This window comes from Ptiloglossa arizonensis, chromosome 7, assembly GCF_051014685.1.
Source record: "Ptiloglossa arizonensis isolate GNS036 chromosome 7, iyPtiAriz1_principal, whole genome shotgun sequence".
Taxonomy (NCBI): Eukaryota; Metazoa; Arthropoda; class Insecta; order Hymenoptera; family Colletidae; genus Ptiloglossa; species Ptiloglossa arizonensis.
In genome coordinates, this window is record NC_135054.1 from 23,092,458 (window position 1) to 23,107,403 (window position 14,946).

At 45.9% G+C, this 14,946-nt stretch overlaps 1 protein-coding gene across 7 annotated transcripts in view; it reads left to right on the forward strand.

Annotated features, from left to right (window-relative positions):
• The window catches only part of LOC143149318 (limbic system-associated membrane protein), a 68,394-nt gene extending 59,864 nt beyond the window's left edge, over positions 1-8,530 (forward strand). For all 7 annotated transcript variants that reach the window (XM_076316564.1, XM_076316558.1, XM_076316559.1 and 4 more), the window contains exons 5-7: positions 5,303-5,458; positions 5,928-6,261; positions 6,581-8,530. In XM_076316564.1, coding sequence (XP_076172679.1) covers positions 5,303-5,458; positions 5,928-6,261; positions 6,581-6,726 — 636 coding nt within the window. In that variant the 3' untranslated portion in view covers positions 6,727-8,530. The remainder of the gene's footprint in view (positions 1-5,302; positions 5,459-5,927; positions 6,262-6,580) is intronic.
• Positions 8,531-14,946: the final 6,416 nt, after the last annotated feature.

Genomic DNA, 14,946 nt, shown 5'->3' on the forward strand with positions numbered 1-14,946 from the left:
CGAGTTCCTCGTCACCCTACGTACGTACGTGTTTCGTGCGTCGCGAGGGAAAAATCGACGAAAGGGTTCGAAAGTTTCGCCACAAATGGCGCTCGCGAAGAGGGAGTGGACCAACATTTCCGCCGAAATATCTTGCTCGTCAATGCGCCGGAAATTATTCGCTGCGATGGACAAAACGATCAAAGGGACGCGAAACAATATCCTTTTAATTGAACGGATCCTTTTCGATTCGTACGCGATAATTAAAAATTATTTTCAAACCGAATAATTCGAAACTCTCTGTGGGTTTATCGAGCGCGTCTTCCGTACCGAGCTACACCGATCGCGGATATACATACCGAATGTGTTAATTACAAACACGTTTCATCGTTATTAATTATTACGAAACTCGATTTATTGCTTGGGCTATAAGTATTCGTTGATATATCGCGATGTTAGTTTTCGTTAATTGGCTTCCTCCGTTTTCCATTATGAACGGGTAGTTGTTTCGGGCACGGGGGAAAATATCGTTTATTGCCGCGCGTCGAGAGCCGTGTTTCGGACCCTCTCGTTGCTTATAATTCAAAGCATCCGTTTTCGGTGCCTCTTAAGATCCGTCGAGTCGTCGTCAAAGTCCGGAATAAGCGGTTAACTTTACGAGACTTCTCGAGTTTTACGACTCACGCACTACCTCGTGTGCTCCTTTTACAACCGTGGAAGGATACGATGTTTCGCATCGGTTCATTACCAAACGCGATGGTTAACGATATTAGCGAGAACAGACAGTGTTCGGTTAATGCACGGAGAGTGTTCGAGCACACTTTGGATTCGCGACTGCACGCTTGCAATTAAAAGCGCGTTGCAACGGTGACCCTCCGCGTATTGGCATCCACGTTACTAGCGAAGAATTTCCAAAATATTCTTAAATTTAATTAGCGTTAGACGCGCTCAACGGCGTAAAGTTACAGCTTTCACTTTTTCATCGTGGAAAAATAATAGGCTCGCAGACGGGTTAATCGAGAGCAAGAGCTTTCAAATTTTATGTCGAAATATAACAAAACCGGACCGCCTTAAATTCTCTCGCTACTCGAATCCGGGGCAAAAATTGTCACACGAAAGCGGGGATTACCCGGCGCAGAACCTCTATACCGACGCTCGTATTTTTACCGAGATACCAACAGCAAGCTTCTTCCCTTTAATCTTCTCCATTGCTATAAAGCACGCAAACTTTTTATAACGTTCCAACTAATTGTATCAGAGAGCCTCGATAAGAGGGAAAGTTTTTAACGACAGTCTATTTACGCCTCTTAATCGCGAAACAAAGTGAAATTTCCTTCATCGATCGAGCTCCTTAGCTGGCCGATAAAGCGGCAACTAAATACGTTATACCCTATTACGTTAATGCTTTTCTTTGAAACCGGATTTCGATCGATAATTTTCGTCGGAGATTCGTTCGATTATCCCGTCAAAGAGCTATGTATTCGTCTCGCTTCCATTAGGAGATTACCGAACGTGGAATCCATGTTGCTGCGTAAAGTAAACTGAAAAATCTGGACACAACCAGAGGCATCGATCTTCCCGACGTTGCCCGATCCATCATCCTCGAATGCTCGAGGAACGTAATTGAAATTTAATCTGACTCCGTTGCGATGTCATCTTAATAATCCGCTACCGATTGATTTACATCGCGTCTAAATTAAGTCGATGCATCTTCCGAACAACGACCGAAAGCCTCTGACATTTCATTTTCATGGAACAACGGGTACGCGAATCGATTCCGCAAAGTTACGGGCTGCAGATACTCGTTAACACGTCGAATTAATAACTTCCGCGCGTGTTACTTTTCAATTAGCGAGCCCGTACCGCGGATGATAATTAAAAGTTATTTTTATACGCGTCCGAAACGGCGCTGGGCTGTACACGCGATCACAGTTAAACGATACAAACTACGTTGCTGGATGGTCTATCGCCGGATACATTTTTAACAGATTCAACTTCAATTTTCAAATTCAATTTCAATTTCGCAAATTCAATGTACAACCAAACGTCAATGTTGCGGACGTAATTCGACAAATACCAAAGCATTATGCTCGTTGCGGCGCAACAATTAATCCATTGTCGTCGCATAACGGCTATTTATTAAATTTTAACGTTTTCCGACTTTTCGTTTGAAGTCGTTTATCGGAAAAAACGAATCGCAAACATAACGAGACGCGTGTATACAACTGAATACCACATCCGTAGACAATTTATACGGAATACTTTGCCCGTTCGATCTCCGTTTAAAATGATAAAAAGTAATTAAAAAAGCAGGAAACGATTCTGAGGGATACAATCGCATCGATGGAAACCCCATAAATTTATCGCGATCGCGATCGCGATCGCCATTCTTTCGAGGGGGACATTAATTAAACGGCGGCCGATGCAATCGTCCCGGCGGGTTCACGCGTGCGAAGAAAAGCCTGATTAATGGAACTCAGCCACCCGGAAGAAGGATTATTTTCGTTTCTTTCGGAGTCTTCGCGAAACGAAGATTGTATAAATGTCGTAAGAAATTCCTCCACTCTTTGCGCGGTCTATTTCCGTCGTAGGGGGGGTAGGGGTGAAAAACGGGTAGAAAATTGTCGCGATTGGCTCCGATGTAGCAAGCTGGAAGCGATTGAAATCAACGTGGAAGGAATCGACATCGTGGAATCGTGCTCTCGTCGATCGAGGGATCGATGGATTGGAATTGCGAACGAAATCTAGCGCGATAATAAATTCCTCTCCGCGGAGCCGGTCGTGGAAAGTTCGTCTGGCTCGCGTACAATCGCACAATGACGCCGATAGAAAAACATCGAGAGAGCTCGACGTTTGCGTTAATAGGCAGCTGGAAAGATAGACGCTGACTCGTAATACGTCGCGGCAGTTCATTATTCGTCTCGTTTATGTTCGAGTACACTCGTCGCGTCGGTACTCGTCGATCTTCAGGCCCGCATCAGAAAATCGCGAAACCTACTTGCCGCGGACGTTGAGTGCACTCGACAAAGACAATTAAGGCGCGCGAGTACCCGGTCTCCTTTTCCCAGCGTCATCGCCGAGAACACAGACAATCTATCCCCCCCGCCCCGATGATATCCTTCATCGTTGCCCACGCTGCCAATGACGACTTCGACTATCGCGCGAGCTATGTATATCGGCAAGGATGGCAATTATGGTAATTCAGGGGGATTTTCATAGAGTTATCGCTGGTAACGAGCTTTCGAGCTTCGCTGTATTCGTTGGAATCGCTCGAGGTTTGTTGTCCGTCGATAAACAGAATTCAAACGTTGACAAAGCTGTTCCACGCGACGCAAAAAGAATACGTCGAGGGAAAACACTGTCTTTCCGATGTCAAAAAATCAACATTTGTCTTCTGTATTTTCGTAAAGGTTAACGTTTCAAAAAGTAGGTTTATCCAACCAATGGGTACCTTTCCTCGATATATATTTAATCGAGAACGAGGGGTGATCATGGATACTGTTTCGAGGAGTACAAAATATCGATCGTCCATCGGTTGCGAATAAAAATTGAGTCGAGCGAGTCAGATGCTCCACCCTGTATAGGAGAGGAACGAAACAATTATTGTACCGCGAGTGACAATGACGCGAACGCATTCGTATCGGGAAAAACTCGCTCGACCATTGGCAACGTTCTCGCGACTGGTATGTGTAACGAAGAATATATTATTAGCCGCCTCCCGGATGCATGGAAACGGCTAATATCGATTCGGTGGCAGAGGAACGGGGGGAGAGAGGCACCGTAATTATTCCACGATTCTATGGGTCGCGATTCGCAGAAAAATGTCGCGAACGTGCGTCCTCCGCGTCGCGATGAAACTTTAATCTGCTATTTATGCGCGCAGAGGGTACCGCGACGTTTGCGTTTTTCTCGCGCAAATCGCCTTTACCGCGAATGTAAGAATAACGCCGGCCAAGAGGTGAAAACAGTATTACGGATGGGCTAAGCCGGATGACGATGTTTCGTACTTAGGGAGGAGGAAAGGATTTATTATTAGAGCTACTTTCCTTCAGTTTGGATGAGCCATAAATAATGTAGGAGGGAGCAGTCTCTCGAAACGAGTATAATATTTACCGTCTGGAAGGTACAACGGATAGAGATCGGAAGCGGTGTTAAAAATGCAAAAGTTTCCAAAAGGTTACCCTCGAAATCGTTAAAAATTGGACGGAACGTAAAGTCGAAAGATTAAATTTCTCCTTCGAACTTAACGCGTTGTAAATGTCGAGTACGATTCTCGTTTGCGAACGAAAAGAGTAATTGCTTTCGGAATTCAATGCGACGGAGGAACAAATTCCCGCTTCAAAAGGTTCTCGTCTTATTAAAATCTGTTTCATCGGCGATTAAAGAGCCCCCGTATTTTAAACTGAAATTCAGCGAACGCACGACCCATCTGACGTTACTCTTTGTAAAATTTACCGAGCGCTCTCTGTGTACCGTCCTCGAGCGATAATGACGCGCGTGTGCAGCAGCTTTTTTTCCCGCAAGTGTCAGCAGTGAATTAAAAAGGGCGACACCGCTGACGTGTTAGCCGCAAAACGCAAGAGGCGTTTAAAAAGCAACGTTCCACAATCTCGGGATACACCTTCGCGATTCATTTGTCTATATAGCCGTGTCAAATTGCGCTCGTGGCCAAGACTTCGCGCCTGTGTATGCCCGCGTTTAAACTCCCGCAATTCGTCTAAGTGAACTCTCGTGAACGACGGTCTGCAACATTTATGCGGCTCCCGGACTACCGAGAAGAAACTGCACCGACCTCCTTGAATACCTCGAAACAGACACGAAACTCGTTTTTCGGAAGAAAATTCATCGCAAATAATCACGGCGTACGTTCCTTTTTAAAATATTTACCGCCACGTCGGTAGTACGCGACCGTTTACCGGACGCTTTCGGGATTATTTAAAACGCTCGCAAGAAATAAACCACCCACGTTCGTAAAATTTCGAACAACGGGAATCGCGCGATGATAATTTCCGAAAAGCGTACAAATACTACCGAACGATTCGATACTTTTATTTTCAACGATACACATTTCGTCGGGCATGTTACGCAAATTGCAGAGTCCGGTGTACTTTATTAAAGCGCGTTAAACAAAAATACGATTTATCGTCGAGAGCGTTACGGAACGCGTTCCTACCCTCGTGATAACATTTTTCCCACTTTTTCTATCGTAAATTTCAATCTTTTTTTTTACGGCAACTTTTAATAGAAATTTTCCTTTGTTTTCCTTTCGCAGGGTCCAAAGTAAACACGGTTTAATACCTGACCGTTCACTCTCGTGTTTCAGGTAACTTGGATCAGACGGAAAGACAGGCAACTGTTAACAGTGGGCAGAGACACGCATTCCATCGACACGCGGTTTATGGTTGTATCGAACAGTCCGGAGTGGACGCTATTGATAAAGAACATTAAGCACGAGGACGCTGGACTCTACGAGTGTCAGGTAACGCGTAGAAATAGATAACGCAATTTTTCGTATCGTTGCATCGGAAACGGATAGCGCGGAAGACCGATAACAAAAAGCACGAAAGTAATAATAACAAAATGCGAGTGAATTACGAGCCCGGCGAATATCAAAACGCCGAAAAAGGGAGCGCGCAATTCTATTTACGTTATTGTTGCATAACGTAAATAAAGCCGTGGAACGCAACAGCGCACAATGCCCCGAATCCCTTATCGCTGTTGCTACGCGCAGCACAATGGTTCTTAAAATAATGAACGTCACGACGTCAGGTTAAAATAGAAACTTTTCAAAGAAGAACGCGGCCATCGGGATATTACATTTTATTTGCGCCGGGTCGTGCATTAATTTTAATGCATCCGTTTCGACACGCCGACTTGCCGCGTTGATATCGTAAAACTTGCAAGTCTGGAACGCTCTAGTTTTGTTCGTAATTCTCTCATCGGGACAGATTCAAACCGAGCCGGTTCAACAACGATTCATTCGTCTGAGCATCACCGAGGCGTACTCCATGATTCCCGGTGGGCCGGATCTTCACGTGAAGCAAGGATCCAGTCTTCGGTTGGAATGTCAACTAATGGCTTCCGCGGAAACCCCGAGCTACATTTTTTGGTACCGACAGGGTCGCATGATCAATTACGACGACGAGAAGGGGGTTAAGGTCGAGGCGACGAAAAACGGTTCCATTCTGGTGGTGGACAAAGTGAAACTCTCCCACGGCGCCAATTACACTTGTTTGCCGAGCAACGCCAAGCCAGCGTACATCATGATACACGTGATCGAAGGTCGGTCGGTGATATCCCATCAATTGAAAAAGAAAAAGTAATCGTCTCGTCGCGCGTAGAAGACGACCATCGGAGACGAGAATCTTCTCCCCTCCGTCTCGCGAGGGAGAAAATAATTCGCGATCAGTCCCGATCTCGTCTTCCGCGGACGGCGATGGCCGTCTGTTTTCGAATGCGATTCAATTCGAACGCGAAAAATTTATTCGCGGATAATTCACCGGGATTTAAATCGTTCGAACCGCGAATATTGATCTTCGTCCAAGCTGTCTGGATTTCGCGGGGACGGGAATTAACCGGTTGTTGTTGTTTTTCTTTATAGAAGAGGAAAAGCCAGCAGCCATGCACGGTGGAGATCGTCGAAACGGTACGCGCGGAGCGTCCATCAACGTCGTGTTGATTTTTCTGACTTTCCTCGGGATACAGAGCTCCGGCCGTCTCTATCTGCAGCCGTACCGCGTCACGTGACCAGCCCACCGGGTCAACTTTGTCACCGAATCGGTGACAAGTATGTAGCATCCACGGGAACTTGAACAATTTCTAAACACCATTTCTCTTCTATCTAGCTGTCACTCGTCCGAAACCGTGTTTATTTTTGCGAAACCAGCTTAGGATAATTGACCGTGCCGCGGAACGCGGGACGCGAGACGCGAGACGCGGGAAAACGGATACGTCGCCGATTCGAGGAACGCGGCGGCGCTACTCGGCGCCCTTGTGGCGTCGGATGATATCGTCGCGAAAGGTTTGTTTCTTGAAAACGTTTCTCTTGCGTAATTCGAGTCGTCGAGATACGCGGCAAACCCGCACCGGTAATTTTATGCGCGCGTGCACCGGGGAACTTGCTAGTTTAATCTAAAGCCGGAGAAATGGCAGCTTGAAATAACAATAACGAGGAAATTGTATCGGATTTCGCGCCAAGGCGGATCCGTCTTTCGCGATACGGCCAATTCATGGCGAAGTTTCGAAACAGTTTCCAATTGCGTATCGCGGTTTCAGAGGAGACTTCGGCTTTCGTTGGGACAATTCGAGGTTCGAACGGAGCACTCGACGGGGTTTATTACAGGGGAAGAGACTTTCGAACGGAACTTTTTACGACGGGCTCTCCATCCTAAAGTCGGGGAAGAAATTAATTGGTTGTTCGGGACCCCTGTCCCGATTGTAATTCGCACGAAAGATACCGGGCAGCATTAATTACCGTCGTTCGAGGGGAATCCCTCGTCTTCTTCGTCCCTTTTACTTCCCGATAAGCTCTTCTACGTGTTGCGCGGTTGAAAAACCAGATGGCGATTCTACCGATGCGCAGAACATTGCAGCAGAGCAGTGACAATCTTTTGGAACGCGCAACCCTCGATGGATCAACAATCTTACCATTTTTGAACTTAAATATTCCTTGGACGTCGATTGTTACTTCGTAGAGATCGGACGTTTCAAAATGTTCGAACATCTTTACGCGGCACGGTGAGTGCGAAGGGTATCGCCATCTGGCTGTCCAGCCGCGCAACGTCTAAACCGAGCCGAGCGTCGTAGCGGGGATAACGTACGAATGGCCTCGAGCGGCCACTTTATTTCGTTCCGATCCAGCGCAACGTGGTCTTCGATTTATCGATAGTTGACGCGCGAATGGACGCGTTTCCAAAGTTTCCTTCTATTAAACCGGATGATCGGTAACGTCGTAATACGCGCGCACTTGTACGGTTTGACTTCGGTACGCAGGCTACCGGAACGTTACGAACATTTTACGAAACATACGCAAATTGCAAAGCCCCGAGCACGTTGCTTCGATATCGAGTCGAGAATAATATCCGCTTTGTCTCGCGCAACGCGTACAAACTTGACCGTCGAAACAGCGAGGACTCCTCTCGAAGATTGCTCGTCGAGACTAACTTTCTTTAAAGCAACGGGGAAGATTAGTTTTCGCGCGACTGTTCGAGATGCAAACAAGGTTTTTACTTCGATGTAAGATAGCGACCCGATGTTTCCAGTCAAGAAGGTCTGGTCTTTCTTACTCGTTAGCGCGAGGAACGTTTAATTAAACGCGCTGCAGGTCTACGGTGCGAGCTCGACGCGCCACAAATTTCTTTCGCAATTAAGAGGAAAACGCGAAACGTTTTATCGACGGTGCCGAGTATCCGCCATTCGTGCTTCCCACGGATTCGCGTTTCTTCTCGCGCGAATAATCTGAATGCCGCGTCGCGAGACATCGAGACGGGGCGAGTAACACCCCGTATAATCGTGCATAGAAAAGAGGGTACCGGCGTGGCGTGGCGTGGCGTGGCGTGGCGAAAAAACGCGTCAAGGAAGAATCGAAAGCCCGGGATTCTCGACTCCTCGTGAATTTAATGCGTTGAAAGGGTCGCGGTGTGTCGCTCGGTGCACTCCGGCCGTTCGAGCGGTGCGCAAAACGAATTCGATGAACTCGAACGCGAGCATTTTCATTTAAAAAGAGACCTCTCGCGTATCCAGCGGGCTCGTACGAATAAAACGTCCTACACGGGCCCACAAGTGCCGCGCGCGCAGCCTTTCACGAACCTTCTCGTGTAAATACCGGCCGCCATTGTCTTAAATTTCTTTCAACGCGCTGGCCCTCCCCACGCCGTCGACAATTTCACTCTTTTCGTCGACCCAAAACGATTGTACCCCGGAGCCGCGTGACCACTTCAATTAACATTTCAAAACCTCGTGGAAAGTTACAATCGGGAATTCGGTGTCTGGCTGGAAAACGCCGCGAGGCTCCGTCTACCATCTCCGTACCCCGAGGCGTATCTCGACAACTGTCGCTCAATTTCAAGTTCTCGGTGCTTTTTGTTGGTGGAACGTTAAACCAGCACGAAGGTACACACAATACGGTCGACAATGAAAACTCGCTCCAGAGGAGACCGAAGGATACGTCGATTCCTCGGCGAACAATTACGAAGTACAATCGTCGTTCGTCGTACATACCTACATGCTATTCAAGAGAAAATCGGTAAGAAGCGTTTTATCGACTTGTGAAAACAATCAATGTTTCTCACTCGATGTATTAATGTGATCAGTGTATATACATGTATGTTAATTATAAGTACGTAAGTGCGTGTAACAAAAGAAAAAAAAACGTTCCACGAGATACAACAATTTTACCGTAACCTTTTACATCCAATGAAATATTGCACATTTTATCGAACCAGTGTACACGTTTCTACCTAGAACGATTTAACGATTTATCAACGAACGATCTGTCGTCTCAACACTTACGAATCGATGTGCTCGCTATTTACAGCGTTATAGAATTCTCGCTAGCTGGAATTTAACATTGATAATTGTGTTAATCGACGAGCGTAGATTACCGATTGATTTAATAACGATATAGATCAATTTCGAACATCGACCTTTAACGTGTTTCTTTTCGTCGGCTTACGATGAATGTGTAAATTGTAGGAGTAGAATTGAAAAATAGAATAGAACGAGTCACCTTTTCATCCTCACGATATTGCAGCGTGTAAAATAAATTGAACGTTTCGAAACTGTCGGTAAGTAATTGCCTCGTCACCGAGATATACAAACGCTTCGTCGGAAAAGGTAAGTTCAATTATATTTACCATCGATACACTCGCACGACCGTCGCTGATTTATATACGCGATCCGTGTACACTCCATACGGATATATATCGTAATTCCGCCTATCCTCTAATCCATTTTATCGAACGTTCTCAAAAATCCGTGCCATAATGTATATAAAAATAGATAACGAAAATCCATATTTGACCAAATAACGTTAAATCAATGTCCAGGCGATAGAAACGAATTTTGTTTTCGCAAAATTTCCAAACGGATGTTCATCAAAACGTAAATGCAAAAACTCTACGATCTCCGGCCTCTTCGATCGTACAAATGAAATATTCCAAATTTATCGAACCGAGTATTTTTCGTCGAGCGTCACGCGAGCGTTAACAACGTTAGTCTCTCGAAGTTTAGCGATTAACCGTAAAAGGAGCGAGCTCGATGAAGACCACGAGACACGATTTCTCCTGTCACTGTGATTCTAACCCGAGGAATTTCGCCCACGATCCATGGAATGTAATAACCTGCTTGCCTCTAGGGTACACCCTACAGCCAAGACGTATTTTCCGCCGAAAACGCACTTAATCGCGTGTTACGAACTGCTCGCGAGATGCTTAACGCGAAAATTGCTCACGATGGAAATTTCATCGAAAAACGAACCGTCAGGATCGACGAGGTAACGATCGCGCATATTCTTAACGAGAATCGTTGTCTCGCTCGCACAAAACGTTTTTATCGTCTCGACTCTCGAATTGTCACAGAAAGAGACTCGTGTAATACAGTTTCGGACACGTACGCAATTATACGAGCCCGACGATCCATTAGTCTTGGCAAACACACGCAACGTTGCGTTTACTCACGCCGTCCAATCGATTTGCGACCTTTGCGGGAAGCTTCGCCATAAGCGCAGCTTATTTCCGTCGATTAATCAAAACCCAGCGGATAATACGTAATATCCAGTATCTGGTAAATAGTAGGTCGAAAGCGGATACGTGTTTCCGAGTTGTAATACGAGCATATTGCGGAGCGACGATTGGGCGGAAAATTAGAGCAACCCTCGGTGCCATACGCGACAAAGACACGAAAACGCCAGACGAGACAGAGATCGCTGTCTCGATAATTGTCGCGGCTGGATACCATGGCTGCGACAGTTGGGTAGATGTTTCAGGAATTGCGCGCTGTGCTCCGGCTCTTCGGAACGCAGGGAAACGAACGCGAGAAATACACCGCGAGAGAAAGACGAGCAAAGAGCACCATCTGTTACTCCCATAGATATAATGCGATTCGTTTCAACTCGAATCGCAATATTAAAATTGAAATATCTCCCGAATTAAAATCCGCGAAGAAATTAATTACACTTGAAACATTTTTCGGGCGACAAGGAGCACAGTAATTGCATTTATAGATTGAAATTGATCGCGATGAGATTAATTCTGCATTCCTTGCAACTTCATTCTATTGCTCGAAAGTTCGTGCATCAACTGTTCGTTCAGCTCGCTGGTCTCTGATAAGTACGTCGGGAATAAGAGCGAGCGAGATACGATTAAATAGCTTGGCGACGGACTAACGAAGCAAAAACCGCGAAATTTGGCGAAGCAACGCTGCACCTTCTGTCTGTTAAATATCGTTTAGAGGAACGAGTAACGTCGCTCGTAGTTTCGTCCCACGGACACCGCGAGAAAAAGGCATCGATCCGAATACCGTGACCCGAATCCTCGCAAACACAACGAAACGCGCCGAAAATTGTAAGCCGAAATATGGGACACCGAAATGCAACATCGACACCGTTCTCGCTTTTTCTTCTCGCATTTTATAATACGTCGAGCGTTCCGATTTATCATATCGGACGTCCGTAACGCGAGTTATGGACGACAGGAGAGCAGCCATAAATAAAGGAACGAAGATCCGAGAATTCGAATTTACCGGGGGGAAACATAGGCGTGAAACGACGCGGAAAAAAAGAAACACGGAGTCTTATACGGGAGCAGAGTGCATAAATTTTAAAAGGATTCCAACAACGTGATAATTCTGACGAGATTAGAGTCGAATGAAACACAATGCGAAAGACCGATATAAAAAGTTAACAATAATAAAAGATATTTATCCCTGCGCGGGTCTTCCATCGAAAGCTTAACGAAAAGCTCCTTGTTTTTTCTGCGTACAGATCCTCTTAACGATGCAAACCCGTACAAAAGACGTAAACACCATCAATTTCTACATTCGATAATAACGTACATACGTATGAGTCGGTATTAAGCACGAGTCGAAAGGATTGTTTTTAAAGAGAATTTTTGTCGGTAATAGGATCGTGTCTCCAAAATTTTAGTACGGAACTTTGTTCAACGTTTCGGTAATATTCACGAGTTATTGCTCGATTTTTACGAAAAAGTCCAATTACTATTTTTACTCCGTTCCGATTATCGATCAGAGAACGAATATCTGGTGCCTACGAACCAGGTGGTAAACAGTTTTACGGCACGTTGCTTCTGCGAAAGAAAAACGAAAATGACGTTACCGTTGACGCTTTCCCTCGAATGAACCAATTAAATGGTCGCACGAGACTTTCGGTTCGTGTGCGTTAAACTTTTAATCGAGCTTGTCGGAGAAATTCCGCGTAGACGGAACGCGGTTCCGTTTTTATCAAAGAAAGTGGAAACGTAGACTGAAAAACAGTTTCAATTACAGGGAAGGAATACATTACGGAACCTATAGAAAATAATCCATGGAAACGGTTATTGAAGTCACCTTGCCATTTGGCTTCGAAAACTCTATCGCTTCATTCGTTTCATCGTGGGATATTGAAAGAAACGACGTCGGACAAAAATCCCGCACGAAAAGGGGAAAAGTGCTAGCTTCGAGACTCTGTGCTCGACCACGTTAACGAGAAGACTCGAAGCATGTAAATGCAAAAGGGCGGTAATGTCGCTGCAAATTTTCCACCCGTGAAAAATCCTGAGAGCGTTAAGTAAATAGGTCAGTCGTTCTCTTCGTTGTCAGTCGCGCGAGCTCCTCGAACCAACTTTTCGTTTCCGCGAAAGATTTGCCTCCCTGGTATTCGCCGATAAGAGAAATTACTCGTAGCGCGATACGAAAACGAAGAGAAAAATGTTCCGTCCGTGCTCACTGTACTCGAATCGCGTCGGCTAACGAAATTCTAAAAACGCGTTTTGCTCCAATTTCTCGTGAAAAACGACATCGATTGTTTCAACCTTTCGAAACGAGGATAAATTAAAAATTCAAACGAAAGAGGTAAAACTCGGCTATAATAAAAACCACGGAATTTTCACGAAGCAAAATTAATGGCTCGACCATTTATCACTCTTTAAGATTACCCTGCGAGGCTCTCCTTTATGGGATCCGTCGAGTTCTCGGCCCTGAAAATTGGACCATCTTTGACATTTTTTTTACAGAAACCTACGCGACGCATCGATTTCAAAATTTGTACCAATACTCGTGTATATTTTGACGAGCCGCGGTAATTTTTTCACGGACGAACGATTGATTTTGTAAAAGTTATAGATCGCTCTGCGCGCCGGGTAAACGAAATTTGTCTTCGCGAGAACTTCCCAAGGTTTTCGCATACCAATTTTGTTACTCCTTCCAGCGATAAGAGAATGATCGATGCGGACGATAGAAGGGTGTGTTTATACGTGTGCAAAATTTAAACTCAATCCCATTTGTTCCCGTGGTGCTGCGTCAACGAGCTCGAAGAACGTTGTTCCGCGAAAAAACGAGCGAAAGTATAGAAATACGTTTCAACGTTTGGCAAGGTTTTCAACGTTGGCAATGTCACCGTGGTACTTTGCAATTGTCCATCGAAAACATCGAACTTGAAAAACATACAACGGAGGGAATTCGTAAAAAGGTCGGAGCTCTCCGAGCGGAGAAGACGAATATCGAGAAAGTTGAAACGCGCTCGACGAACGAATGTAAATTGAACGGAATACGTTCCGCGATAACGTATCCGAAATTAAAATCAACGTTTTTCCAAGGGATCGAAAACAATTTACACGGACGGGTAAAAAATTGGAACGCGAAAATGGAAGCGACAGTATCGGTGGACGAGTCGGACAGTTCGTTTCGCGAACACAAAAGTGTGACATCGATTCTCTCCCGACCGCAGGCCCGATTCCGCGACGCGTTCGCCGCACGAGGAGACGCGCTTTCACCGCTATATTAGATGCGGTTATCTCGGCGAGCAGTTTTAATTGAAACAACCGCGTAAATATAGCACGATGAAACGACACGGCCGACTTAATTGAAAAGCCACACGGCGCGAGAATGGCTCGCGCGGCAAACGGTAATAAACGAACCCGCAGCGTTCGGGTTTCTGCACTTGGCGGGAGTGCACTTATAGCGAAAACTGGATCAAATGCGACCATAAAACAACCTGTCACCGACGCGTTTCATCCACTCCTGCCCTCATCGGACTAAAGCGTTCCGCTCGGCACCGCCGCGGTACGCCCGCAAAGATCTCGACGAAGGATGTTCCTCCTCGCGGACAAAAGAAAATGAATATTGTTTCCGTAAACGGTGGGCCGCACCTGTTGACCGTCGCCGCTTCATAATTCACCGTCTATTTGCCCGCAAATGGCGTTCGATAAGCACGAGCGAACACGCTCGAGCGATCTTCGTTCGTGGCCGTACGCGCGTGTGCGAGAATACCTCGAGAGGGAAAAAGGTTCCTCGCTGGGAAATACGGGAGAAAAAAGCACGAGGTCGCATGAAAACAGAACGAAGCGGGATACAAACCGGGCGCTAATATAAAACCAATAATCAACCGAGCGTGGAACAATTGGCTCGGGTGCTCGTTCGGCTGCCACGATTACACGAGAAGACCGAGAGAGACAGAGAGAGACAGAGAGAGAGAGAGAAAACATCGCGGAAGGAAATCGAAGCGATGAAAGAGAGAAAGCTCTGCTCTTTCGGCCGACAAACGACAGACTTCTGCGCTCGTCTTCGAACGGATTGGAATCCATTTCGCTGATTGCGAGGAAATAAAATTATACGACAGAAATATCCAGACCTTTGCCCGTTGGAAAGCTGCTCTATGCAATTAGCGACTAAAACGTTCGTTAATATCGACTCTCGGAATTACAGAAGACCGTACATATGATCTCTTACCGTGCTCGTAACACGAGCGCGTCTCTC